This window comes from Heptranchias perlo, chromosome 9 (genome assembly GCF_035084215.1).
Source record: "Heptranchias perlo isolate sHepPer1 chromosome 9, sHepPer1.hap1, whole genome shotgun sequence".
Lineage (NCBI taxonomy): Eukaryota > Metazoa > Chordata > Chondrichthyes > Hexanchiformes > Hexanchidae > Heptranchias > Heptranchias perlo.
The window spans coordinates 84044086-84071296 of record NC_090333.1 but is presented as its reverse complement, the minus strand read 5'-3'; the positions used below and the strand labels follow the sequence as shown (position 1 = coordinate 84071296).

Genomic DNA, 27211 nt, shown 5'->3' with positions numbered 1-27211 from the left:
TGAAGGAAGTTATGAAAGTAGAGCAGGATCATCAGCAAGAGTGGGTGTAGAGTTGGATGATGAGTGGAGAAGGTCATTGAAGTGGAAGAAGGAGCAAAGAGAGAGGGCAGTCGGTGAAGAGTCAGTGGCACAGCTGGACACTGGAAAGCCGTATGATGGTCACTTGTTTTGAAGTGCACAGTGCCAAACCCTGCCAAAGGCTCTGGAAATTCACCAGTGTGTTCAGGAGTGGTCGCCAAGATCAGCAGTGGAAGAGACTTGCCAAAAATCCCTGGAGGTCATTAGGCCAGGGGTTTAAAGATGAATTATTTGAGAACTAACAGCATTACAAAGGACCAATGTCAGGGCGGCAGGAGGAGGAACACCACCACCGCCAACAACAACAACAACAACGTGCATTGATGGAGCTCCTGTGAACAGACTACAATGTCCCAAGCGTCACAAGAGTGTAATCAGTCAAAACGTTGATACCGAGCCTGATGATGCGATAATAGGACAGGTGACCAAAAGCTTGGTCAAAGAGGTAGGTTGTAAGAGGGGTGATCATTTGTAAGGGACAGTCTAAACAGAAGCAAATGTCAAGGGAGAAGGAAACCTCGATTGGTTTGGGAGTGTCCAGTCTCATGTGGTGCTCTGATATCATTAACATATTGATGTTGAGGATGTCCTGACTTGTGCCAATTGCAATTACCCTTCCACCTCCCCCCTCCCCTGTAAATGTTATACCTGCGTTCATGTCCAATTTGTGCTTTCAGAATTGCACGAATATAACGAGATGCACAGAGTGTGCAACGCACACACTGCAGTGCACAGCAATGTATGTGAAACTCATAAGAAAGAAAGACTTGCATTTACAACCTCTGGATGACCCAAAGTGCTTCACAGCCAACGAAGTACTTTTGAAGTGTAGTCACTGTTGTAATGTAGGAAATGTGGCAGCCAATTTGCGCACAGCAAGATCCCACAAACAGCAATGCGATAACGACCAGATAATCTCTTATGCTTGGTACATTAGAAAGGTGTGAACACTCATTTCACCTGACAGTTTCTGACGATATTAAGGACATGGCTTTAGCTGTACGGGTTTTGTTGCGCCGGCTTAGATTAAGGCCTGTATGACTAACCCCTCCAGAGGCATACAGCATGTAATGATTTTGAATTTGCGGTGTGACTAAAGATAATTGGAGCTGCCCGCCTCCCCAGTAATAGGCTAAGTTGCTGTTATGTGAAAGAGTCAACGCGGTATTGAAATCGTGTCAGCATTTGTGATGCTGCTGAGGTAATTTTATAGATCAGACTGTTGTTTTCTGCATGGTGGTAAATGGGTGTAAAAATTACTGATGGTCCCCCCTCCCCCCAGATATTCTTAAGCCACGCCGTGTTGTCCTGAGTGATTTCATCATTGTCGACCTCAGCCGCGCAGCGATGGATTTAATCTTTGATTACCTCTGAGCTGTGATTGCTCTATAAATAGCTGAGGGTTGACAAGAGCACGGCTTAATATTAGTGGCAGGTCTGAGAAGGCACGAAACTCCTGGGGAGCTATAGTTTGATTGCTGTACCCGCTGCTGCAAAACCTCTAATACAGACTGAACAACGGGAAACAGCTTTATTCAGTGTAAGATGTGACTCCCACTCTTCAGCGAGGATAGACTAGCAACTCAAAAACAATAAAATCAGTCTGTTAAAACACTGTAAACGCCAGCAGAAATCAAAACACACTTGCTCCTGCATAAAGCCCAGCAGAAAGTTTATTAAAATACTGGAACAAGTAATAACCTCTATAAATAGATTAGCAAATGTAGTACTCTTGCAGGTAATTGTCATCATAGCTCTGAGCAGTTCAGAAGCATCTACTGGCTGAGCCAGAATCCACAATAACGCAGATCCTGTTGTGCCCCTGTACTTCTGTGTGAAATGACCCAGGAGGGGAGCCTGTCGCATTAGTTACTTGTAGCTGCTTGAAAGGATGCATTTTAAATGGGAAGAATGCCTTATGGGCAGAAAAACCTTGGTCAAGAGCAAACAAGGTAGACCAGGATCAAACAAGGAAGACCAGGATCAAACGAGGTAGACCAGGATGAAACGAGGAAGACCAGGATCAAACGAGGAAGACCAGGATGAAACGAGGAAGACCAGGATCAAACGAGGTAGACCAGGATGAAACGAGGAAGACCAGGATCAAACGAGGAAGACCAGGATCAAACGAGGAAGACCAGGATCAAACGAGGTGGATCAGGATCAAACGAGGAAGACCAGGATCAATCGAGGAAGACCAGGATCAAAGGAGGTGGATCAGGATCAAACGAGGAAGACCAGGATCAAACGAGGAAGACCAGGATCAAACGAGAAAGACCAGGATCAAACGAGAAAGACCAGGATCAAACGAGGAAGACCAGGATGAAACGAGAAAGACCAGGATGAAACGAGAAAGACCAGGATGAAACGAGGAAGACCAGGATCAAACGAGAAAGACCGGGATCAAACGAGAAAGACTGGGATCAAGTTAGGTAGATCAAAAGTTACTTCATGCTTTAAAAGTATGAACTTAAAAGATAACCAGAGGACACAGAGTAAAATAATTGGCAAAAGAACCAGGGGGAAATGAGGATAATTTTTTTGCTCAGCGAGTTGTGATGATCTGGAATGCACGGCCTGAAAGGGCGGTGGAAGCAGATTCAATAGAAACTTTCAAAAGGGAATTGGATAAATACTTGAAGGGGAGAAAAGCTTGCAGGGCTATTGGCCTCCTGTGCTGTGAGAATCTATAAACTACTACGGTGAAAATCCCGATGAATGCTTCATACTAGGCCAGTTTTTCTCCCCCGACTCTTGCTGCGGGACATTCTTAAACTGCACAGCAGCGTGGCCATTCATCATGCATGAGACAAAGCTGTGAGTGTCGGCCGGCTATTCCACTGTGAAGGGCATCACACCTGACCACCCCCCCCAACAACCCAAGGATACTGAAGCTAATTGTAGTAGCCCAGTTGTTGCCCTATTTGAGATTAGCCACCTGCGCACAGACTGGGATGGAACCCGGGACGTTCTTCTCTGCAAGGCTTATTACTGCCTTTGCCCTCTGAGCTATTGGGGGAAGCTTGATAATGCTTCCCGACCAGTTTGATTAATGCTGTATACAACATCCATCCTACATTTAGTGTGATTCAAAGCAGCGACACAAACAATCAGCGTTTTTTTACTGCCCTTCCAGTCTGTGCTGATCAATCTCACAGTGTTTGCTCGTCCCTGTGTGAACAGATGGAGCGCAGCTCATGGGAGTAGCCACAAAGGTTTTGGTACACTCGAAACAAAAAAAAACATCTGTTTAAACAACACGGGCATGGGTGTCTGCTGTGGACACTGCACTGCAAGGACCCCTGAACCTGTGTAAAGGCAGTGCTTCGAATTACCAGCTCATTTACCGATGTAATGGTGAATGAAGCTGAGACCAGCAGGGACTCCCGGTGCCACTGATCGGCTTGATACATTATTTAAGGCCACGTAACAGCAAGCACTGTAGGTTCTCAATATTTAACACTGGCCCTTTCAGAACTGAGGCCCGTGCAGAGGGATTTCGCCTCTTCTGCCTATTACCATGATGTGGAGATGCCGGTGATGGACCGGGGTGGACAAATGTAAGGAGTCTTACAACACCAGGTGACAGTCCAACAGTTTTATTTGAAAATCACAAGCTCTCGGAGGCTTTCTCCTTCGTCAGGTGAGTGTCGTGATTCATTGAAAATTACCGCATATATAGTCAGAGTTCAATGCCTGGTGATTACAGATAATCTTTCCAACTCCCCGTTATCAAGGCCATCAAATGAATTGAATAGTGTTCAGACAGAGAAACCTTAGATACCAGACAACTGAATATACAACCGGGATCTTGGGTTCATGTCGCGCTACACGTAACCCCACCAGGGGAAAAAAAAGTTATCTGTTTTTAATACAACTGGTCATTCTCTCTCTTTCTCTTCCTTTCGGATGTTTCTCTCTCTCTCTCCCTCCTTGTCTTTGGTTCCGGCCGTTTGAATATTCAGTTGTCTGGTATCTAAGGTTTCTCTGTCTGAACACTATTGAATTCATTTGATGGCCTTGATAACGGGGAGTTGGAAAGATTATCTGTAATCACCAGGCATTGTTCTGTGACTATATATGCGGTAATTTTCAATGAATCTCGACACTCACCTGACGAAGGAGAAAGCCTCCGAAAGCTTGTGATTTTCAAATAAAACTGTTGGACTATAACCTGGTGTTGTAAGACTCCTTACATTTGCCTATTACTAGCTAGAGCCTGGCCGGCCTCCCATCTTCCGCCATCCATGAACTTCAGCTCATCCAAAACTCTGCTGCCCGTATCGTAAGTCGCACCAAGTCCCGTTCACCCATCACCCCCATGCCCGCTGACCTACGTTGTCTCCCGATCCAGCAACACCTTAATTTTAAAATTCTCATCCTTGTATTCAAATCCCACCATGACCTCGCCCCCCCCCTATCTCTGTAACCTCCTCCAGCCCTACAACCCTCCGAGATCTCTGCGCTCCTCCAATTCTGGCCTCCTGTACATCCCCCACTTCCTTCGCTCCACCATTGGCGGCTGTGCCTTCAGCTGCCTAGGCCCTGGGCTCTGGAATTCCCTCCCTAAACCTCTCCCCCTCTCTACCTCTGCTCCTTTAAGATGTTCCTTAAAACCTAACTCTTTGACCAAGCTTTTGTTCACCTGTCCTAATATCTCCTTATGTGACTCGGTGTCAAATTTTGCCTGATAACGCTCCTGTGAAGTGCTTTGGGATGTTATATAAATACAAGTTGTTGTTCTAAATCCATTCTAAGGCTGTCTTTAAGACCCAGGCATATGTGTGTTGTAAACCGTGTTGCTATGAGTAAAGGGAGAGAGTCCAGAACTCTGAAACTGGAGCATGTGACTTTTTTTTTCACTCAAAATCAGATGTTATATCACTCCACTTTCCCTGGTGAGTCTTAAGAATGTCTTCTGACCATGTTTATCAATTTGATAATATATATCAAAAAAGGGGTCTATAAGAAACTGGTGTATGAATGAAGCTGGAGGAGCTGAAAGACTGTTTCTTATCCTCTTGAGTCAGAAGGTCGTGAGTTCAAGCCCCACTCCAGAGACTTGAGCCCATAATCCAGGCCGACACTCCCAGTGCAAGTACTGAGGGAAGTGCTGCACTGTCGGAGGTGCCGTCTTTCGGATGAGACATTAAACCGAGGCCCTGTAGATCCCATGACACTACTCGAAGAAGAACAGGGGAGTTCTCCCAGTGTCCTGGCCAATATTTATTCCTTAACCAACGTCACTAAAAAAAGAATATTTGATCACATTTCTGTTTGTGGAATCTTGCTGTGCATAAAGTGGCTGTGACCTTTCCCTATATTAGAACCGTGATTGTGCTTCAAAGGTGTTTCATTGGCTGGAAAGGGCGTTGGGTTGTCTTGAGACCATGAAAGGCGCTACATAAATGCAAGTTATTTCTTTATTTCTGACGAGCCCCGCTTCAGAAACTCGGAGCCTATAATCTCGGAGGTGCCATCCTTTGGAGGAGATGCTAAGTTGAGCTCCCTTCCGCTCATTCTGGTGGGCGTGAGAGATCCCACGGCAATATTTGAAGAAGAGCAGGGTGGGAGTTGTCCCAGGTCTCTTGGTCAAAATCCTCCCTCAAACACAACCACCAAAAAAACGGAATGGCTGAGCATTCCTGTACGACCTTGTGTGAAAAATGGCTGTTACTTTTAGCCACATAACTTGAACAACTACATAATTTAATTCATCACACATGAAGCGCATTGGGATGTTTGTGAGTGACGTGATAAGGCACGATATGAAAGAAAGTCTTTATATATATATATATATATATATATATATATTTATATATCACCTCAGATTATAAGCTATATTTTCTGAGGACACTTTCTTCTAAGATATATATATATAAATATATATCTTAGAAGAAAGTGTCCTCAGAAAATATAGCTTATAATCTGAGGTGATTTAAGTGTGGTTGCTTGTGTTGGGTTTGAGCTGATGCATTGTGAGGAGCTGATGGCTGTTGACAGGACGCAATTGATGTGCCACTGTTTCTCACACCTTAGCTCTTCCAGCACAGAACTCGTTGCACTAAAAGACCACATCATGACTAAAATAAAACGACACAGGGCAGTAGTTGAATTGCAAGTCTCCAAGTGGCTGTAAATCCTGCCAGCAGGAGCAGGTGGGGCCGGGAAGCAGTAATTGGTTTCCATCGAAGGATTTGTGCAGCAAGTGAGCCTGGCTCTCCATGGGTAACTTGTTGATGTTAGCATTATTAGATTGTGAAATGAAAGCCCAGTGTTGCTGATTGAGGGTAAAAGCTCTGGTGATGGAAGCTCTCTGGGAGAGAAGACAGTGCGAGATCATTTTTTCATTAGTTAATGCATCTTAGAGGGGAAACTGTAAACTACTTTTCAGCGGCTTACTTTATTCTAGTACTTTGCTAGCGTTCCTTTTATTGCCAGTCTCCTCTTTTTTTTTTCCCCCTCTTCTGACTTTTGCTGGGATATGATTGATCGAGTGCTGGCAGCCCTTCCCTTACCTCACCTCAGGTGATCATTCACAGCGTATGAGCCTAACTGGACTATTTGACCGCTGAGCACATCGCAGCAAAGCCCAATCCTCCCCTTCCCCCACGTCCGTGCACCTCGTACTTCCCAGCGGAAATGGTTGGATAGCGATCAGGAGCGGGAATTATTTATTTTTTTTCCCCTGCTCCTCTCTAACCCAAAGGGGTACTTGAAACCAATTTTACAATCCTGGCTGAGATCAGCTAAAAGTCCAGACCAGAAATTGAATGGTGAACTTTCTGCTTTGTGTACGGGTTAATGCTGCAACTGACTGGCCAGGTGATCGGGGGAAGCTGGCGGCACTCTTCAAAACCACTCTCGGCGGAAAGCTCACCAGGATCCTATTTATAAGCCTATTACTGTAAGGTCCTTGGGTAAGATGTAGCTTTCGTTTATAATTTACACTTTCTGTTGTATGAATGGGCGTTCCTGCATATGGTGATGAGTCTCCCATTCGTATGGTTACAGAGCAGTACCGAGGGAGTGCTGCACTGTCGGAGGTGCTGTCTTTTGGATGAGACGTTAAACCGAGGCCCCGTCTGCCCTCTCAAGTGGATGTAAAAGATCCCACAGCACTATTTTGAAGGAGAGCAGGGGAGTTCTCCCGGTGTCCTGGACAATATTTATCCCTCAACCAACATCACTAAAACAGATAATCTGGTCATTTTTCTTGTTGCTGTTTGTGGGATCTTGCTGTGCGCAAATTGGCTGCCGCGTTTCCTACATTATAACAGTGACGACACTTCAAAAGTACTTCATTGGCTGTAAGGTGCTTGGGATGTCCTGAGGTTGTGAAAGGCACTGTAGAAATACAAGTCTTTCTTTCTTTGTTCCCTCCTTTCCCTTCCCTTCCTCAGAAAATACCAACGGAGGTTGATGTGGGAGTGCTGGGTGCTGAGTTCCCTAATCTCTGTGTTTAGCAACAAGCCAGCTCATTAATTAAAATAAATAGAATCTAAAAGCCAAGAGGCAATGATGAGCCTACATAAAACCTTATTGAGATCTCAGTTAGATTACTGTGTGCAGTACTGGGCTCCACACTATAGGGAAGATATTGAGGCTTTAAAGAGGTTACAATGCAGATTCACTAGGATGCTGGTGTGAGGAAATACAAACACGAAGAAAGACCTGATAAAATGGGGCTTTTGTCATTAGAATAACACAGATTGTGGGGCGTTATGATAGAAATGTATGGAAGTATGGCCCAGGGTAAAAGAAAGAAGAAAGAACTTGCATTTATATAGAGCCTTTCATGACCTCAGGACCTCCCAAAGTGCTTCACAGCCAATGAAGTGCATTCAAAGTGTAGTCACTGTTGTAATGTAGGGAAACGCGGCAAACAATTTGCGCACAGCAAGATCCCACAAACAGCAACGAGATAAATGACCAATTAAACTGTTTCAGTGATGTTGGTTGAGGGATAAGTATTGGCCAGGACACCGGGAGGACTCCCCTGCTCTTCCTTGAATAATGCCGTGGGATGTTTTACAGCCACCTGAGAGGGCAGACGGGACCTTGGATAGATGGAAACTCACTGTTTCCAGCTATTGAGGGGTCTAGAATGAGGGGCCATAAATAGAAGATTAAAATGAAGAAATTTAGAACAGAGGGACAAAATAAATTGGCACTTGGAAAAGTGTGGGCTAATAAATGAAAGCCAGCGTGGATTTGTTAAAGGAAAAATCGTGTTTGACTAACTTGATTGAGTTCTTTGATGAAGTAACAGAGAGGGTTGATGAGGGTAGTGCAGTTGATGTTGTGTATATGGACTTTCAGAAGGCATTTGATAAAGTGCCACATAATAAACTTGTTAGCAAAATTAAAGCCCATGGGATTAAAGGGACAGTGGCAGCTTGGATACAAAATTGTCTAAGGGACAAAAAGCAGAGAGTAGTGGTGAACGGTTGTTTTTCAGACTGGAGGGAAGTATACAGTGGTGTTCTCCAGGGGTCAGTATTAGGACCACTGCTCTTTTTGATAGATATTAATGACCTGGAGTTGGGTATAGAGGGTATAATTTCAAAGTTTGCAGATGACACGAAACTCGGAAATGTAGTAAACAATGTGGAGGATAGTAACAGACTTCAGGAGCACATCGACAGACTGGTGAAATGGGCAGACACATGGCAGATGAAATTTAACACAGAGAAGTGTGAAGTGATACATTTTGGTAGGAAACATAAGAACATAAGAAATAGGAGAAGGAATGGGCCATATGGCCCCTCGAGCCTGCTCTGTCATTCAATAAGATCATGGCTGATCTTCGACCTCAACTCTACTTTCCCGCCCAACCCCCATATCCCTTGATTCCCCTAGAGTCCAAAAATCTATCGATCTCAGTCTTGAATATACTCTTGAATGCGCTGAGCATCCACAGCCCTCTGGGGTGGAGAATTCCAAAGATTCACAACCCTCACAGTGAAGAAATTCCTCCTCATCTCAGTCCTAAATGTCCGACCCCTTATCCTCAGACTATGTCCCCTTGTTCTAGACTCTCCAGCCAAGGGAAACACCCTCTCAGCATCTACCCTGTCAAGCCCTCTTAGAATCTTATATGTTTCACCTCTCATTCTTCGAAACTCCAGAGAGTATAGGCCCATTCTACTCAATCTCTCCTCAAAGGACAACCCCCTCATCCCAGGAATCAATCTAGTGAACCTTCGTTGCACTGCCTCTAAGGCAAGTATATCCTTCCTTAGATAAGGAGACCAAAACTGTACATATTACTCCAGGCGTGGTCTCACCAAAGCGCTGTGCAGTTGCAACAAGACTTCCTTACTCTTGTGCCCCAACCCCCTTGCAATAAAGGCCAACATACTATTTACCTTCCTAATTGCTTGCTGTACCTGCATGTTAACTTTCTGTGTTTCTTGTATGAGGACACCCAAATCCCTCTGAACACCAACATTTAATAGTTTCTCACCATTTAAAAAATATTCCGTTTTTCTATTTTTCTTACTAAAGTGAATAACCTCATATTTCCCCACATTATACTCCATCTGCCAGCTCCTTGCCCACTCACTTAACCTGTCGAAAACTTTTTGCAGACTCCTTTTGTGCCCCTCACAGCTTACTTTCCCACCTAGCTTTGTATCGTCAGCAAATTTGGATACATTACACTCTGTCCCTTCATTTAAGTCATTAATATAGATTGTAAATAGCTGAGGCCCAAGCACTGATCCTTGCGACACCCCACTAGTTACAGCCTGCCAAACTGAAAATGACCCGTTTATTCCTACTCTGTTTTTTGTCTGTTAAACAATCCTCTATCCATGCTAATATGTTGCCCCCAACCCTATGAGCCCTTACCTTGCGAAACAAGCTTTTGTGTGGCACCTTATCGAATGCTTTTTGAAAATCCAAATGTACTACATCCACTGGTTCCCCTGAGGAGACCTGACACTCAACATGTCCAACTGTTGCAGAGCAGCAGTCAACAAAACCAATGGGATGTTGAACTGCAGTAGTCAAAACAGTAGAATACAAGTCAGAGGAAGTCATGCTCAAACTGCACAGTGCTCTGGTCACACTGCAGTCTGAGTACTGCGACTCAGTGTTTTCAGCCTAAAAGGAAAGTGTTTGAGAGATGATCTTCTCGAGGTAAAGAAAAAAGAAAGACTTGCATTTCTATAGGGCCTTTCACGACCTCAGGACGTCCCAAAGCGCTTTACAGCCAATGATGTACTTTCGAAGTGTACCACTGTTGTAATATAGGAAACGCAGCACCCAATTTGCGCACAGCAAGATCCCACAAACAGCAATGTAATAATGACCAGATAATCTGTTTTAGTTATGTTTGCTGAGGGATAAATATTGTTCAGAACTCCTCTAATCTTCTTCAAAAAGTGCCATGGGATCTTTTACGTCCACCTGAGAGGGCAGACGGGTCCTCTGTTCAGCATCTCATCCAAAAGACGACCCTCCGACAGTGCAGCACTCCCTCGGTACTGCACTAGAGTGTCAACCTAGATTTTTTTTTTATTCATTCATGGGATGTGGGCGTTGCTGGCAACCATCCCTAATTGCCTTTGAGAAGGTGGTGGTGAGCCGCCTTCTTGAACCGCTGCAGTCCGTGTGGTGAAGGTTCTCCCACAGTGCTGTTACGAAGGGAGTTCCAGGATTTTGACCCAGCGACAATGAAGAAATGGCGATATATTTCCAAGTCGGGATGGTGTGTGACTTGGAGGGGAACGTGCAGGTGGTATTGTTCCCATGCGCCTGCTGCTCTTGTCCTTCTAGGTGTTAGAGGTCGCGGGTTTGGGAGGTGCTGTCGAAGAAGCCTTGGCGAGTTGCTGCAGTGCATCCTGTGGATGGTACACACTGCAGCCACAGTGCGCCGGTGGAGGGAGTGAATGTTTAAGGTGGTGGATGGGATGCCAATCAAGCGGGCTGCTTTGTCCTGGATGGTGTTGAGCTTTTTTTTTATTCGTTCTTGGGATGTGGGCGTCGCTGGCAAGGCCAGCATTTATTGCCCATCCCTAATTGTCCTTGAGAAGGTGGTGGTGAGCCGCCTTCTTGAACCGCTGCAGTCCATGTGGTGAAGGTTCTCCCACAGTGCTGTTAGGTAGCGAGTTCCAGGATTTTGACCCAGCGACGATGAAGGAATGGCAATATATTTCCAAGTCGGGATGGTGTTTGACTTGGAGGGGAACGTGCAGGTGGGGTTGTTCCCATGTGCCTGCTGCCCTTGTCCTCCTAGATGGTAGAGGTCGCGGGTTTGGGAGGTGCTATCGAAGAAGCCTTGGCGAGTTGCTGCAGTGCATCCTGTGGATGGTGCACACTGCAGCCACGGTGCGCCAGTGGTGAAGGGAGTGAATGTTTAGGGTGGTGGATGGGGTACCAATCAATCGGGCTGCTTTGTCCTGGATGGTGTCGAGCTTCTTGAGTGTTGTTGGAGCTGCACTCATCCAGGCAAGTGGAGAGTATTCCATCACACTCCTGACTTGTGCCTTGTAGATGGTGGAAAGGCTTTGGGGAGTCAGGAGGTGAGTCACTCGCTACAGAATACCCAGACTCTGACCTGCTCTTGTAGCTGCAGTATTTATGTGGCTAGCCAGTTAAGTTTCTGGTCAATGGTGACCCCCAGGGTGCTGATGGTGGGGGATTCGGCGATGGTAATGCTGTTGAATGTCAAGGGGAGGTGGTTAGACTCTCTCTTGTTGGAGATGGTCATTGCCTGGCACTTGTCTGGCGTGAATGTTACTTGCCACTTATGAGCCCAAGCCTGGATGTTGTCCAGGTCTTGCTGCTTGCAGGCATGGACTGCTTCATTATCTGAGGGGTTGCAAGTGGAACTGAACACTGTGCAATCATCAGCGAACATCCCCACTTCTGACCTTATGATGGAGGGAAGGTCATTGATGAAGCAGTTGAAGTATTTTGGGCCGAGGACACTGCCCTGAGGAACTCCTGCAGCTTTGTCCTAGGGTTGAGATGATTGGCCTCCAACAACCACTGCCATCTTCCTTTGTGCTAGGTATGACTCCAGCCACTGGAGAGTTTTCCCCCTGATTCCCATTGACTTCAATTTTACTAGGGCTCCTTGATGCCACACTCGGTCAAATGCTGCCTTGATGTCAAGGGCAGTCACTCTCACCTCACCTCTGGAATTCAGCTCTTTTGTCCATGTTTGGACCAAGGCTGTAATGAGGTCTGGAGCCAAGTGGTTCTGGCAGAACCCACAATAAGCATCAGTGAGCAGGTTATTGGTGAGTAAGTGCTGCTTGATAGCACTGTCGACGACACCTTCCATCACTTTGCTGATGATTGAGAGTAGACTGATGGGGCGGTAATTGGCCGGATTGGATTTGTCCTGCTTTTTGTGGACAGGACATACCTGGGCAATTTTCCACATTGTCGGGTAGATGCCAGTGTTGTAGCTGTACTGGAAAGTTTGGCTAGAGGTGCGGCTAGTTCTGGAGCACAAATCTTCAGCACTACAGCCGGGATACTGTCGGGGCCCATAGCCTTTGCTGTATCTAGTACACTCAGCCTTTTCTTGATATCATGGGGAGTGAATTGAATTGGCTGAAAACTGGCTTCTGTGATGGTGGGGATCTCAGGAGGAGGCCAAGATGGATCATCTACTCGGCACTTCTGGCTGAAGATGGTTGCAAATGCTTCAGTCTTGATTTTTGCACTCACATGCTGGCATCGTTGAGGATGGGGATGTTCACAGAGCCCCCTTCTCCCGTTAGCGGTTTAATTGTCCACCACCATTCACGACTGGATGTGGCAGGACTGCAGAGCTTTGATCTGATCCGTTGGTTGTGGAATCGCTTCGCTCTGTCCATAGCATGTTGCTTCCGCTGTTTAGCATGCATGTTGTTGAGTAGATTGGGTCTCTACTCATTGGAGTTCAGAAGAATGAGAGGCGATCTTATTGAAACATATAAGATTGTGAAGGGGCTTGATCGGGTGGATGCGGTAAGGATGTTCCCAAGGATGGGTGAAACTAGAACTAGGGGGCATAATCTTAGAATAAGGGGCTGCTCTTTCAAAACTGAGATGAGGAGAAACTTCTTCACTCAAAGGGTGGTAGGTCTGTGGAATTTGCTGCCCCAGGAAGCTGTGGAAGCTACATCATTAAATAAATTTAAAACAGAAATAGACAGTTTCCTAGAAGTGAAGGGAATTAGGGGTTACGGGGAGCGGGCAGGAAATTAGACATGAATTTAGATTTGAGGTTAGGATCAGATCAGCCATGATCTTATAAAATGGCGGAACAGGCTCGAGGGGCCGATTGGCCTACTCCTGCTCCTATTTCTTATGTTCTTAGTCCTGTGTTGTAGCTTCACCAGTTTGGCACCTCATTTTTAGGTACGCCTGGTGCTGCTCCTGGCATGCTCTTCTACATTCCTCATTGAACCAGGGTTGATCCCCTGGCTTGTTGGTAATGGTAGAGTGAGGAATATGCCGGGCCATGAGGTTACAGATTGTGGTGGAATTCAGTTCTGCTGCTGCTGATGGCCCACAGCGTCTCATGGATGCCCAGTTTTGAGTTGCTAGATCTGTTCTGAATCCAACCCATTTCGCACGGTGATAGTGCCACACCATACGATGGACGGTGTCCTCAGTGCGAAGACGGGACTTCATCTCCACAAGGACTGTGCGGTGGTCACTCCTACCAATACTGTCATGGGCAGATGCATCTGCGACAGGTAGATTGGTGAGGACGAGGTCAAGTAAGTTTTTCCCTCTTATTGGTTCCCTCACCACCTGCCACAGGCCCAGTCTGGCAGCTATGTCCTTTTGTGCTCAATGCTCTGCAGTGGGAGTTGAACCCTCAAGCTTCTGACTCAGAGTTGAGAGTGCTGTCCACTGAGCCACGGCTGTCACTTAGAATATAAGATAGTTAAGGGAATGGATGAACTAAATTGAGAATATTACTTTAAATTAACGAGCAAGAGTCGGGCAATGGGATGAGGTGGAAGTCGAGCAAAGGGTGGATGTCAGAAAATTCCTCTTCATATAAGGAATGATCAACAAACGGAATAGACTTACAGGAAGGGTGGTGCAGTATTTTTTGAGAAGCAATTGGATGCTGAAATGGGCAGATGTTCAGATCTCTCCGGATGGATGAATTAAAGTGAGCGGAATGGATTTCCTCATCCGTATTTATTTTGTGGTGTTAATGAAAGAGAGAGAATTGTTTGAAATAACTTGGCTGGCGGGGAAGTAGAGGGATATAGAAGATGCAGCCAGCCATGTCCCTGACTGCAGAGGTGAGAGCAAGAGCAGGAAGCAGCCGCTCAGCCAAGTGACTAACAGCAAGGTTAGGCAGGCGTGGAGGTCGCAATGGCTCGAAGGGCATGAGTTGGGGAGCGAGGGAAGGTGGAGGTATGTCTGGAGAATTAACTCGCAGTAAGTTTGAATGACCTGACCTTGAGAATGAAGAGAAAGGCCGGGGTGGGGCTGGGAGTGAGAGAAGCATACCAGGAGACCGCAGAAGGTGAAGAAAAGTACAAGCATCAAAAAGGAGGAACCCGGAGAAAAGACAAGAAAGTCGAAGCAAAGGACGAAAAAGAGAGAAGCAACAGAGAAGCAAACAGCGAGTTTTAAGTGCTGTATTATAATCTGCGATTTAAAAAAAAATCCTACACACGTGAATGAAAATACAAAGCAAAATGTCAATAGATTCAGTAATACTGTGCTGCTTTTTCCGCTCACTGCGTTCATGCTTGTGTTACAGAGAGGAAAGATACAAGAGCTGTGAGCCAGTCCCAGCACGACATGTTGTAAGAACCTGCAGTTTTAGTGCAGTACGTTGGCAGTGCCACCCTGGGTGCAGAGTGAAGTGTCACATATTAGATTGTGAACAGGTGTTCACAGGAAACCATGAAAAGACAGGAGCTTGACGTTTGAATCTCCCTCATAATCAGTAATAACTGCAAATATAACCTTTATGCATGCCATATTTCACAGGTAATTGCCTGCATTATTTAACCGCGCGTTGTAGCAGAACGATTTATACGCGCAGAGGAAAAGTTCTTTAATAAGTGCGTTCAGCCTCAATTTTCAGCGCTTCATTGGCGGCCGTGCCTTCAGCTGCCTCGGCCCTAAGCTCTGGAATATCCCTCCCTAAACCTGTTTTTCCTCCTTGAAGACACTCCTGAAAACCTACCTCTTTTACCACCTGTCCTAGTATCTCCTTATGTGGCTCGGTGTCAAATTTTTGTCTGATTATGCTCCGTTTTTTTTTATTCGTTCATGGGATGTGGGCGTCGCTGGCGAGGCCGGCATTTATTGCCCATCCCTAATTGCCCTTGAGAAGGTGGTGGTGAGCCGCCTTCTTGAACCGCTGCAGTCCGTGTGGTGAAGGTTCTCCCACAGTTCTGTTAGGTAGGGAGTTCCAGGATTTTGACCCAGCGACGATGAAGGAATGGCGATATATTTCCAAGTCGGGATGGCGTGTGACTTGGAGGGGAACGTGCAGGTGGTGTTATTCCCATGTACCTGCTGCCCTTGTCCTTCGAGGTGGTAGGGGTCGTGGGTTTGGGAGGTGCTGTCGAAGAAGCCTTGGCGAGTTGCTGCAGTGCATCATATGGATGATACATACTGCAGCCACAGTGCACCAGTGGTGAAGGGAGTGAATGTTTAGGGTGGTGGATGGGGTGCCAATCAAGCGGGCTGCTTTGTCCTGGATGGTGTCGAGCTTCTTGAGTGTTGTTGGAGCTGCACTCATCCAGGCAAGTGGAGAGTATTCCATCACACTCCTGACTTGTGCCTTGTAGATGGTGGAAAGGCTTTGGGGAGTCAGGAGGTGAGTCACTCACCGCAGAATACCCAACCTCTGACCTGCTCTTGTAGCCACAGTATTTATATGGCTGGTCCAGTTAAGTTACTGGTCAATGGTGACCCCCAAGATGTTGATGGTGGGGGATTCGGCGATGGTAATGCTGTTAAATGTCATGGGGAGGTGGTTAGACTCTCTCTTGTTGGAGATGGTCATTGCCTGGCACTTGTCTGGCGCGAATGTTACTTGCCACTTATCAGCCCAAGCCTGGATGTTGTCCAGGTCTTGCTGCATGCAGGCATGGACTGCTTCATTATCTGAGGGGTTGCGAATGGAACTGAACACTGTTCAATCATCAGCGAACATCCCCATTTCTGGTGGAGGGAAGGTCATTGATGAAGCAGCTGAAGATGGTTGGGCCTAGGAAACTGCCCTGAGGAACTCCTGCAGCAATGTCCTGGGGCTGAGATGATTGGCCTCCAACAACCACTACCATCTTCCTTTGTGCTAGGTATGACTCCAGTCACTGGAGAGTTTTCCCCCTGATTCCCATTGACTTCAATTTTACTGGGGCTCCTTGATGCCACACTCGGTCAAATGCTGCCTTGATGTCAAGGGCAGTCACTCTCACCTCACCCCTGGAATTCAGCACTTTTGTCCATGTTTGGACCATGGCTGTAATGAGGTCTGGAGCCGAGTGGTCCTGGCGGAACCCAAACTGAGCATCCGTGAGCAGGTTAATGGTGAGTAAATGCCGCTTGATAGCACTGTCGACGACACCTTCCATCACTTTGCTGATGATTGAGAGTGGACTGATGGGGCGGTAATTGGCCAGATTGGATTTGTTCTGCTCTTTGTGGACAGGACATAACTGGGCAATTTTCCACATTGTCGGGTAGATGCCAGTGTCGTAGCTGTACTGGAACAGTTCTGGAGCACAAGTCTTCAGCACTACAGCTGGCATATTGTCGGGGCCCATAGCCTTTGCTGTATCCAGTGCACTCAGCCGTTTCTTGATATCATGTGGAGTGAATCGAATTGGCTGAAGACTGGCTTCTGTGATGGTGGGGATATCGGGAGGAGGCCGAGATGGATCATCCACTCGGCACTTCTGGCTGAAGATGGTTGCAAACGCTTCAGCCTTGTCTTTTGCACTCATGTGCTGGACTCCGCCATCATTGAGGATGGGGATGTTTACAGAGCCTTCTCCTCCCGTTAGTTGTTTAATTGTCCACCACCATTCACGACTGGGGATATGGCAGGACTGCAGAGCTTTGATCTGACCCGTTGGTTGTGGAATCGCTTAGCTCTGTCTATAGCATGTTGCTTCCGCTGTTTAGCATGCATGTAGTCCTGAGTTGTAGCTTCACCAGGTTGGCACCTCATTTTTAGGTATGCCTGGTGCTGCTCCTGGCATGCTCTTCTACACTCCTCATTGAACCAGGGTTGATCCCCTGGCTTGTTGGTAATGGTAGAGTGAGGAATATGCCGGGCCATGAGGTTACAGATTGTGCTGGAATACAATTCTGCTGCTGCTGATGGCCCACAGCGCCTCATGGATGCCCAGTTTTGAGCTGCTAGATCTGTTCTGAATCTATCCCATTTAGCACGGTGGTAGTGCCTGTGAAGTGCTTTGGGATATTTAGCACGGTGGTAGTGCCTGTGAAGTGCTTTGGGATATTTAGCACGGTGGTAGTGCCTGTGAAGTGCTTTGGGATATTTTGCTGTGTTAAAGGCGCAAGTTGTAAATGCAAGTTGTTACTTATTTAATTAGAAATTTGCTCGTCATCTGTATTCAGGCGTCGCCTTTCAAGGTGTGAAAATTATTTGTGAAGACAGAGAGAAAGAGGAGCAGACACTTGAGGCTGATTTTCTCCACCACCCCCTCCCCCTGACCTGGAGCTTGAAATTGCCAGGTATCTCCCAGTCACTGTGGAGCAGCAGTCAACAAGCCAAAGAGAATGCCGTGCGCCCAAAACTGCTGAGTACAAGTAGGAGGAAGTCAAACTCCGGCTGTACGGGGCCCCTGGTCAGACTGCTGCGTCCAGGTCTGGTCAGCGAGCCACAAGGGAGGCAAGTAATCTCTGGGGCCAGTTCGGAGAAGAAAAGAAAGATAGACTCGCATTTATATAGTGATCTCAGGACGTCCCAAAGCGCTTTACAGCCAATGCAGTACCTTTGAAGTGTAGTTACTGTTGTAATGTAGGAAACACAGCAGCCAATTTTCGCACAGCAAGATCCCACAAACAGCACTGAGGAAATGATCAGATAATCTGTTTTAGTGATGTTGGTTGAGGGATGAATATTGGCCAGGAGACCGGGGAGAACTCCCCTGCTCTTCTTCGAAATAGTGCAGTGGGATCTTTTACATCCACTTGAGAGGGTGGACGGGGCCTCGGTTTAACGTCTCATCCGAAAGACAGCACCTTCGACAGTACAGCACTCCCTCAGTACTGCTCAGGTGTGTAATCCTAGATTATGGGCTCATGTCTCTGGAGTGGGGTTTCAACCCACGACATTCTGACACAGAGGCGAGAGTGCTCCCACTAAGGGGTCGGCCATTTAAGACTGAGATGAGAAGTTTCTTCACTCAGAGGGTTGTGAATCTTTGGAATTCTCTACCCCAGAGGGCGGTGGATGCTCAGTCGTTGAGCATATTCAAGGCTGAGATCGATAGATTTTTGGACTCTAAGGGAATCAAGGGATATGGGGATTGGGCAGGAATGTGGAGTTGAGGTCGAAGATCAGCCATGGCCTTATTGAATGGCGGAGCAGGCTCGAGGGGACGTGTGGCCTACTCCTGCTTCTATTTCTTATGTTCTGATGAACCATGGTTGAGATATTAGGAAAGATTGGAGAAGCTTGGGACTCACCAGGTGAGTGAGAGGTGATCTTATCGAGATGTACAGAGGTGATAATATAGTAAACGGTATAAGAAAACGGAGATTTGCAGCACCTGTCCAAATTAAACTGTGACAGCAGGAGAAGGGGAGGCAGATTCAAACTATTAGGTGGCAAATTTAGGCCAAGGAGTGATCAACCCATAGAATGGACTTCTAGATAATGTAGTGGTGACAAAAAGCCCGGGAATCATTTAACAAGTAATTGGATGCTGTGATTGGGGAGGGGTGGAGAGGGGGTACTGTAGGGTCTTTATGGATGGTTGATCTCAGGGGGTGGGGTATTGTGGGGTCTTTATGGATGGCTGATCTAAGAGGGGTGGGGTACTGTGGGGTCTTTCTGGATGGCTGATCTAAGGGGGGTGGGGTACTGTGGGGTCTTTCTGGATGGCTGATCTAAGATGGATGGGGTACCGTGGGGTCTTTCTGGATGGCTGACCTGAGGGGGGTATGGTACTGTGGGGTCTTTCTAGATGGCTGACCTGAGGGGGGTATGGTACTGTGGGGTCTTTCTAGATGGCTGATCTGAGGGGGGTATGGTACTGTGGGGTCTTTCTGGATGGCTGATCTAAGGGGGGTGGGGTACCGTGGGGTCTTTATGGATGGCTGATCTAAGCGGGGTGGGGTACCGTGGGGTCTTTCTGGATGGCTGATCTAAGAGGGGTGGGGTACCTTGGGGTCTTTCTGGATGGCTGATCTAAGATAGGGGAATGGTCTTCTTCAGCCAGATCAATCTCGTGATTTGCAACCTTCCCCCAGCAAGCAGCAATTAAACCTTTGATAGACTATCTTTACTTGCAAGTTAGACTTGACGGCCTTAAAGGGACAGATCAAGTTTACCCAGCTCCACTTAGCAGCAGATTAAAATGATGTGAGTTAAGTGTGTCACCTGTCATTATAAAGCAGTTTTCAAGTCCAACTATGGAGGAACACTGCGGGAGATCATAGAATCATAAAAAGTTACGGCACAGAAGGAGGCCATTCGGCCCATCATGTCTGTGCCGGCCGAAAAAGAGCTATCCAGCTTAATCCCACTTTCCGTAGCCCTGTAGGTTACGGCACTTCAGGTGCACATCCAGGTACTTTTTAAATGTGATGAGGGTTTCTGCCTCTACCACCATCTCAGGCAGTGAATTCCAGACCCCCACCACCCTCTGGGTGAAAAAATATCTCCTCAGCTCCCCTCTAATCCTTCCACCAATCACTTTAAATCTATGTCCCTGGTTATTGACCCCTCTACTAAGGGAAATAGGTCCTCCCTGTCCAGTCTATCTTGGCCCCTCATAATTTTATATACTTCAATTAAATCTCCCCTCAGCCTCCTTTGTTCCAAAGAAAACAACCCCAGCCTATCCAATCTTTCCTCATAGCTAAAATTCTCCAATCCTGGCAACATCCTCGTAAATCTCCTCTGCACCCTCTCTAGTGCAATCACATCTTTCCTGTAATGTGGTGACCAGAACTGTACGCAGTACTCAAGCTGTGGCCTAAACAGTGTTTAATACAGTTCCAGCATAACCTCCCTGCTCTTGTATTCCATGCCTTGGCTAATAAAGGAAAGTATCCCGTATGCCTTTTTAACTCACCTTATCTACCTGTTCTGCTACCTTCAGCGTAGAGAGATACGCTATTAAGAGCAAAATAATTAGTATTGGAGCCTGGAGTCAAAAGAGGAAGCATGTGTAAAATGTGACAATGGCACAGTGCGCTGATCAGGGAGGAGGTGGAGGGTTACAGTGGAGAGATCTGTAAACTCAGCACAGTGCTTAGCTGCAGGAAAAAGGGCAAAGGAGCCACTGGGTCGCATTAGCAAAGGGGTAGAGTGCAAATCGAAAGAGATTGTATTGCTGCAGCATAAAGCACTGGCCAGATCCCATTGGCGGCATTGTGTACAGTCGGGTTATCTAATCACAGAAAGGCTACTCTCATTGCTATTAATTGTCTTTGTTGCTGCACATTGCTATGCCCCTACTCCTCACTGCTGTGTTCTGTCAGAGTGCAGGTTAGCAGCCTGTGATAGACTGTACAGATTTTCATACATCTGCCCTGTGATGGGGGTCATTTAATTATTCGCATTAGTGTAGTATTCGGCGGCTGTGGAAGCCAAGTATAAATTGCTGGAACCAGGTCTGATGTGAAGAATGCGTTTGTACAGGAAGCAGTGCACTTTGTACCAATAAATGAGGTGACAGTGAAGCCCAGTGGTATGTTGGTATAATGTGGGGGTTTATGCCATAATGTGGCACTGCGCTGTGCTACACTGGGGAAAGGGTGTGAGGAGCTGTTTCCCAAATTGTCAACTCTTAATCGCAGCAGGGCTGCCTGAGGAGGCACCAAGTGTGGACAGAGGGGATGGAGCAAAAAACCATGGCACGTGAACTCATACTCTACATCATGTCCTGGCCAATATTTGTCCCTCAACCAACATCACCAAAACAGATGATCAGGTCATTATTTCATTACTGTTTGTGGGATCTTGCTGTACGCAAATTGGCTGCCGTATTTCCTACATTACAACAGTGACTACACTTCAAAAGTACTTCTTTGGCTGTAAAGTGCTTTGGGACGTCCTGAGGTCATGTAAAGGTGCTGTAGAAATGCAAGTCTTTTTTTAATGTCCAGTTTAAGAGGCCTTTAAATATCATAACCTGTCCTTCCTGCCCACTCAGATAAATGGGCCACTGCCCAGCCCCTCCCTACTCATTCAGTGCCATATCTCCCTCCTCCCTCCAGAATATCCAGAGCTGTCACCATCAGGGAAGAGTGAAACCGATTGCGAATCCATTTAACTGTATGGAGCTGAGTTTATTTTTTCTGACTGTCGGTTTTGCATTCAAACTGACACTGTCTTTAAACCAAAGTGACTGGGACTTGCTAGGTCTGAGTAATGATTTGTGGTACCGGTGGGCTTAGAAAGGGGAGACGTAGGACTAGAATTGGAGGAAGAACGAGTGCAAAAAAAAAGGTGTGTGTTGCTCTTGCTGCTTGCAAGTGTTTCAGGGTCTCTGCCCCTGCTCTTTGCTCTGCAATGCCGCTCCCTTTCTGTGAGAATGCTTCTCATTGATTAGTCACACCAGGGGCTTCATGCAATTTAAAGATCAGGGGACATAAGTGGTTAGAGGGACGACAAGTGTAGGGGAGTGCCGTCTGTTGAAAGTACTTGCCCTCTCTTTTGTATGCAAGAAAATTATGGCTTTTTCAGGAACCTCTTCATTGTATTTTTTTAAAATGCTAATATAGCTGTGAGGACCCTCCACTGGGGTCTCGCACCCTGCTCGACCGCTCCAGTGATACCAGGTCTGGAAAGTATCTAGGGACAGTTCCAACTGCAGGCCGCAGGGGGCTCGATATCAGGACCGACCTAGAAATGTAAATGATTCCAGTCTGCAGCCCCTTTCTCCCCTCCCTGTCCTCTTCTCTTCCCTCTCTCCTCCCTCCCCTCTCTCCTCCCTCCCCCTCCTGCCTCCCACCTCTCTTCCCTCCCCTCCTCCTCTCCCTCTCTCTCCCCCTCTCCCTCTCTCTCCCCCCCACTCTGTCCCCCTCTCTTCCCCCCTCCCTCTCCCTGTCCCCCTTTCTCCTCCTCTCTCTCCTCCCTCTCCCTCCATTCACCCTCTCCCTCTTTCCCTCCTCTGCCTCTCCCCCTCTGTTCCTCCTCCCCCCCCACCTCCCTCCTGTGAGGCAGCCCTTTAATTAACGTGACTGGAGCCACCTGCCGGGGAAGGGAGGCCAGATTCCTGGTAAAGTTATTATTTGGGGAGTACTTGGAGCAGTATATCCTCCCCCTACACTTTGCTTCCCCTCAATGCAATCTCCTTTTACAACACTGTACGGGAGAAGCTTGTGCCTCGCGATAGTTACAGCCGACTGCTTGCTCTATAGCCTTTCTGTCTGACCTACAGAATATATTATTAGTGAATTTGAGGAGATACTACTGGCAGTGAGTCTGTAAGACACTTCATGTGTGCAGTCAACTTGCCTTGTTGACATTATAAATGCAAAAGATGTCATTAAGCAGGTTGGCTGCTAAATTTATAATGAGAGTTTTTTTTTGGTTTCTTCTTGTGCGATTAATAATGAATGGAGCTGATTATATTACAGCTGACATTAGGGTTAGTGCTGTGAAAGTATGGCTTTGTCGTGGCATCTCCCTTTGTACACGCTACCTGTCGGAAGCTCTTTCCTCTCATCACCATTTGTTGTGCTCCGTTTGTACCTGTTTTATGAACCTGCCTTAAGGGACGGTAAGGCTGCAAAGTGGTCGGTCGCGTCCCGTTATCTCCATTTGTCACGGGCTGGGGCTGCGTTTCCTGTGGATGGCTGTGAGCCGACAACGTGCTTGGCAACTGTTACCAAGCGACAAAAAAAAAAAAAAGCAGCTCCGATGGCCATTGGTGCTGCTGCTGCTGCTTGTTCGGGGACAGAAAACCAAGGTAGCTTGAGTAGAGAATTCTTCCGCATCAGCTGCGATGGAGCAAAGGCAAAGGGCTCAGGTGCAGCTGCTGAGAGACGGGAGCGAGCAGTAGCGGCACTAATGTGGTACTGACAGGGTCGTTTCTACAGCACAATGGATGTGCTAGCATCTTCCTTAAATCAGGAGATTGCTGCATTATTCTGTCAACATTCCCCCCTTGCAAGACCGAAACATTGATTAATGTATTTGGCAGGCTGGGAATTTGGAATTGTCCGTGAATACTCCCTACACGCTCTTTTGTCCTCTGCCTTTTTACTTACCAGCCTTTGAAGACCCACTGGATTTTTTGCACAGAAGGCAAAAAGTATTTTAAGAGATTTACAGATTTGCTATTGGCAATCAGCGAGCAGACTTGGAGGTTTGTGCGTTTCTCCTGGGGCTCTTGTCTCTCTCCCCTCTGCACACAATGGCTCGCGATGAACAGCTGGAAGCGGTACACTGGAGGGAGCTAGTCAGCAGCCTTGCAGTGTTGAGGTGTGTCAGCAGTCCTCTGATGCTGAGGAGGCATGTGCAGCTCTAAAGTGCTGGCTGTGGAGACTGACGGGAGCAGTGGCAGCAGCAGCAGCCGGAGCAGAGCGAGCTGGAGGAGCAGAGCGAGCCGGAGGAGCGGGAGCGAGCCGGAGGAGCAGAGCGGGAGCGGAGCGAGCTGGAGGAGCGGGAGCGAGCTGGAGGAGCGGAGCGAGCCGGAGGAGCAGAGTGGGAACAGAGCGAGCCGGAGGAACAGAGCGGGAGCGGGAGCAGAGCGAGCCGGAGGAACAGAGCGGGAGCGGGAGCAGAGCGAGCCGGAGGAACAGAGCGGGAGCGGGAGCAGAGAGAGCCGGAGGAACAGAGCGGGAGCGGGAGCAGAGCGAGCCGGAGGAACAGAGCGGGAGCGGGAGCAGAGCGAGCCGGAGGAACAGAGCGGGAGCGGGAGCAGAGAGAGCCGGAGGAACAGAGCGGGAGCGGGAGCAGAGCGAGCCGGAGGAACAGAGCGGGAGCGGGAGCAGAGCGAGCCGGAGGAACAGAGCGGGAGCGGGAGCAGAGCGAGCCGGAGGAACAGAGCGGGAGCGGGAGCAGAGCGAGCCGGAGGAGCGGAGTGAGCCGGAGGAGTAGCAGCAGAGGGAGCCAGAGGGGAGGAGTGGTGCGAAGCGAGCCCGAGGAGCAGAGTGAGCCAGAGGAGCGGAGTGAGCCGGAGGAGTTGCAGCAGAGCGAGTCAGAGGGGAGGAGCGGAGTGAGCCGGAGGAGTAGCAGCAGAGCGAGCCAGAGGGGAGGAGCGGAGTGAGCCGGAGGAGTAGCAGCAGAGCGAGCCAGAGGGGAGGAGCGGAGTGAGCCGGAGGGGAGGAGCGGAGTGAGCCGGAGGAGTAGCAGCAGAGGGAGCCAGAAGAGCAGAGTGGAGTGAGCCGGAGGAGCGGAGTGGGAGCAGATGCCGTACCAGCCGTTTCTAGTCAGCGTGGTCTGTGGCCCACTCCCGTCTCTGCCATGAACCGTTCCACGGCCGAATGGAGGGCTGTGAGCGTGAGCAACACCTCGGCCAACTTGTCTGCTCACCACGCTTGCCCGTTGGGTTTTGGCTACTACGACGCGGTTGACGTTTGTGTTTTGGAGACGGTGATCATCATGCTGCTGACGGTCCTGATCATCGTGGGGAATTTGACTGTCATCTTTGTGTTCCACTGCGCCCCGCTCCTTCACCACTACACCACGAGCTATTTCATCCAGACTATGGCCTACGCAGACCTGTTTGTCGGGGTAAGCTGCTTGGTTCCTGCGCTCTCCCTTCTTCACTATCCCACAGGTGTGCAGGAATCCCTGACCTGCCAGGTTTTCGGATACATCATTTCAGTGCTGAAGAGCGTGTCCATGACGTGCCTGGCCTGTATCAGTATTGACCGCTACCTTGCCATAACGAAACCGCTCTCCTATAGCCAGCTGGTCACCCCGTGCCGTCTTAGGATCTGTATCATTCTCATATGGATATACTCCTGTACGGTGTTCCTGCCCTCGTTCTTTGGGTGGGAGAAGCCAGGCTATCATGGAGACATCTTTGAATGGTGCGCTACCTCCTGGGAAACCAATGCATACTTCACAGGCTTCATTGTCTGCCTGCTGTACGCCCCGGCTGCCTTCATTGTCTGCTTCACCTACTTCCATATATTTAAAATCTGCCAGCAGCACACCAAAGAAATAAACGAGCGGCGAGCCCGTTTCCCCAGCCAGGATATGGAAGCTGCCGAGGGCGGGCCTAGCCCCGACCGGCGCTACGCGATGGTCCTGTTTCGGATTACAAGCGTCTTCTACGTGCTGTGGCTCCCCTACATCCTTTACTTTCTGCTGGAGAGCTCGCGTGTGCTGGAAAGCCCCTCGCTGTCCTTCGTGACCACGTGGCTGGCCATCAGCAACAGCTTCTGCAACTGTGTCATCTACAACCTCTCCAACAGCGTCTTCAGGCTGGGCTTGAGGCGGCTGTCGGAGACCATCTGCTCGCTGTGCATGTGCTCAGGAGAGGAGGCCATGAGGGATCCCAAACCCAGGAAACGGGCCAATTCATGCTCCATCTGATGGCCTGAGCGTTTCGAGGACATGAAGAATTTTGCGATTACGGCATTTCCATACGGTCTTGCACTCTTGTGCGAAGGCGTCCAGGAGAACAGAGGCATCGATGACCAAAGGGCTCTTTGGAACGGCCTGTTGTGGAACATAGGAACAGGAGGAGGCCATTCTGCCCCTCGGGCCTGTTCCCCCATTCAATTAAGGTCATGGCTGATCTGAATCTTAACTCCCTCTGCCCGCCTTGGTTCCATTACCCTTAATAACCTCACCTGACAAAAATCTATCGATCAGTTTCAATTGACCCCCAGCCTCAACAGCTTTTTGGGGGAGAATGTTCCAGATTTTGACCCGGAGTGGGACACCAGAGCATGAAAGCTGGTTTATGGTGTTCTGATGGTTTGGAAATAAGATGGAATGCACAATGTAATCAGTGTATTAACCACCTAAAGCCCTTGGCTCCTTTCAGAGAGCAAATAAGTGGTTAGGGAATTGCATTCACTGCATTGTAATAATGAACAGAAAGGCTGAGCAGCAGAGACACTTTGTAAAGAGTGCACAATAGGATACCTGCGTTGATTGTACATCGTTCTGCTCACTGATAGCACGGTGCAGTCGTTTGTACAGCTTTCTACAGGAACATTAACACTTTTACTAGGTGTGCCGTTTTCTGTCGTAGACAGCAGTACTTTATAGCATTTCAGTGTAAGCTTGCACATATTGTATGAAATATTTGGTGGAGTTTATTCTCTGTGTCTGTGCCTGATGTACCAATGCACATTTACTGGTTTGAGGAGTACTGTTTAAAGTGGGCAGGGGCTGAATTAATTTAAAAAAAAACATTAATAATTGAAAGCAAAAAAAAAAATGTTACAGTGCAGTTAATCGATACTTAACCTGAAAGATGTTTCTGGTCGTTCCGTTCACTGTGACAGTGACTTGTGCTGTCTGTGGTTCTGGTACTGATGGGATGAGGTTTGGGAATTAAGCTATGAAAGTGTCGCAAGTGCCAACAAGGCCGGCCCATTCCGCTGGCATCGGGATCAACAATGTCGAGAGTAAAAAATAAGCTGAGGGAGGAATCTTTGGATTCTGTTCACGTTGTTACGCTACTCAGGAATACGTTGCAAAAAGGGAAACAGGAATGAGTATTTGTATTGCCCTCGGTGTGAATGCTGCTGACGAAGCCTTCGGGCACTCCAGCCCCTTTGCAGCTGGCCCTGCCAGTCGACCAGCACTGACTGGAATAAGATTTGAGGAGCATTCCTCCTCTTCCAGTGTCGAATCGCGAAACCGGCATTTCATTTCCCCTTCAGGTGCGAAGATGTTGCTGCAGTGCTCGAAGGTTTATGTACTGTGTGATATGGAGGAGTTAAGCTGTAAGAATGTAATGTTAAATTATTAAAAAAAAAGATTATTGATTTATTGTTTGTTTTACATTTAAAAAATTAACAT

The 27211-nt window shown here is 47.9% G+C and overlaps 2 protein-coding genes across 2 annotated transcripts in view; both read left to right on the top strand.

The window, feature by feature from the left end:
• Window positions 1-27211, top strand: part of rabgap1l (RAB GTPase activating protein 1-like) — a 550110-nt gene that overhangs the window by 213274 nt on the left and 309625 nt on the right. The gene's annotated exons all lie outside the window — the stretch shown is intronic.
• Window positions 24689-25768, top strand: gpr52 (G protein-coupled receptor 52). Its single transcript, XM_067989770.1, has one exon. The coding sequence runs from the start codon at window positions 24689-24691 to the stop codon at window positions 25766-25768; it is 1080 nt and encodes a 359-aa protein (XP_067845871.1).

Coding starts and splice junctions, on each gene's coding strand:
- gpr52 (XM_067989770.1), top strand. CDS start 24,689: ATGAACCGTTCCACGGCCGAATGGAGGGCTGTGAGCGTGAGCAACACC.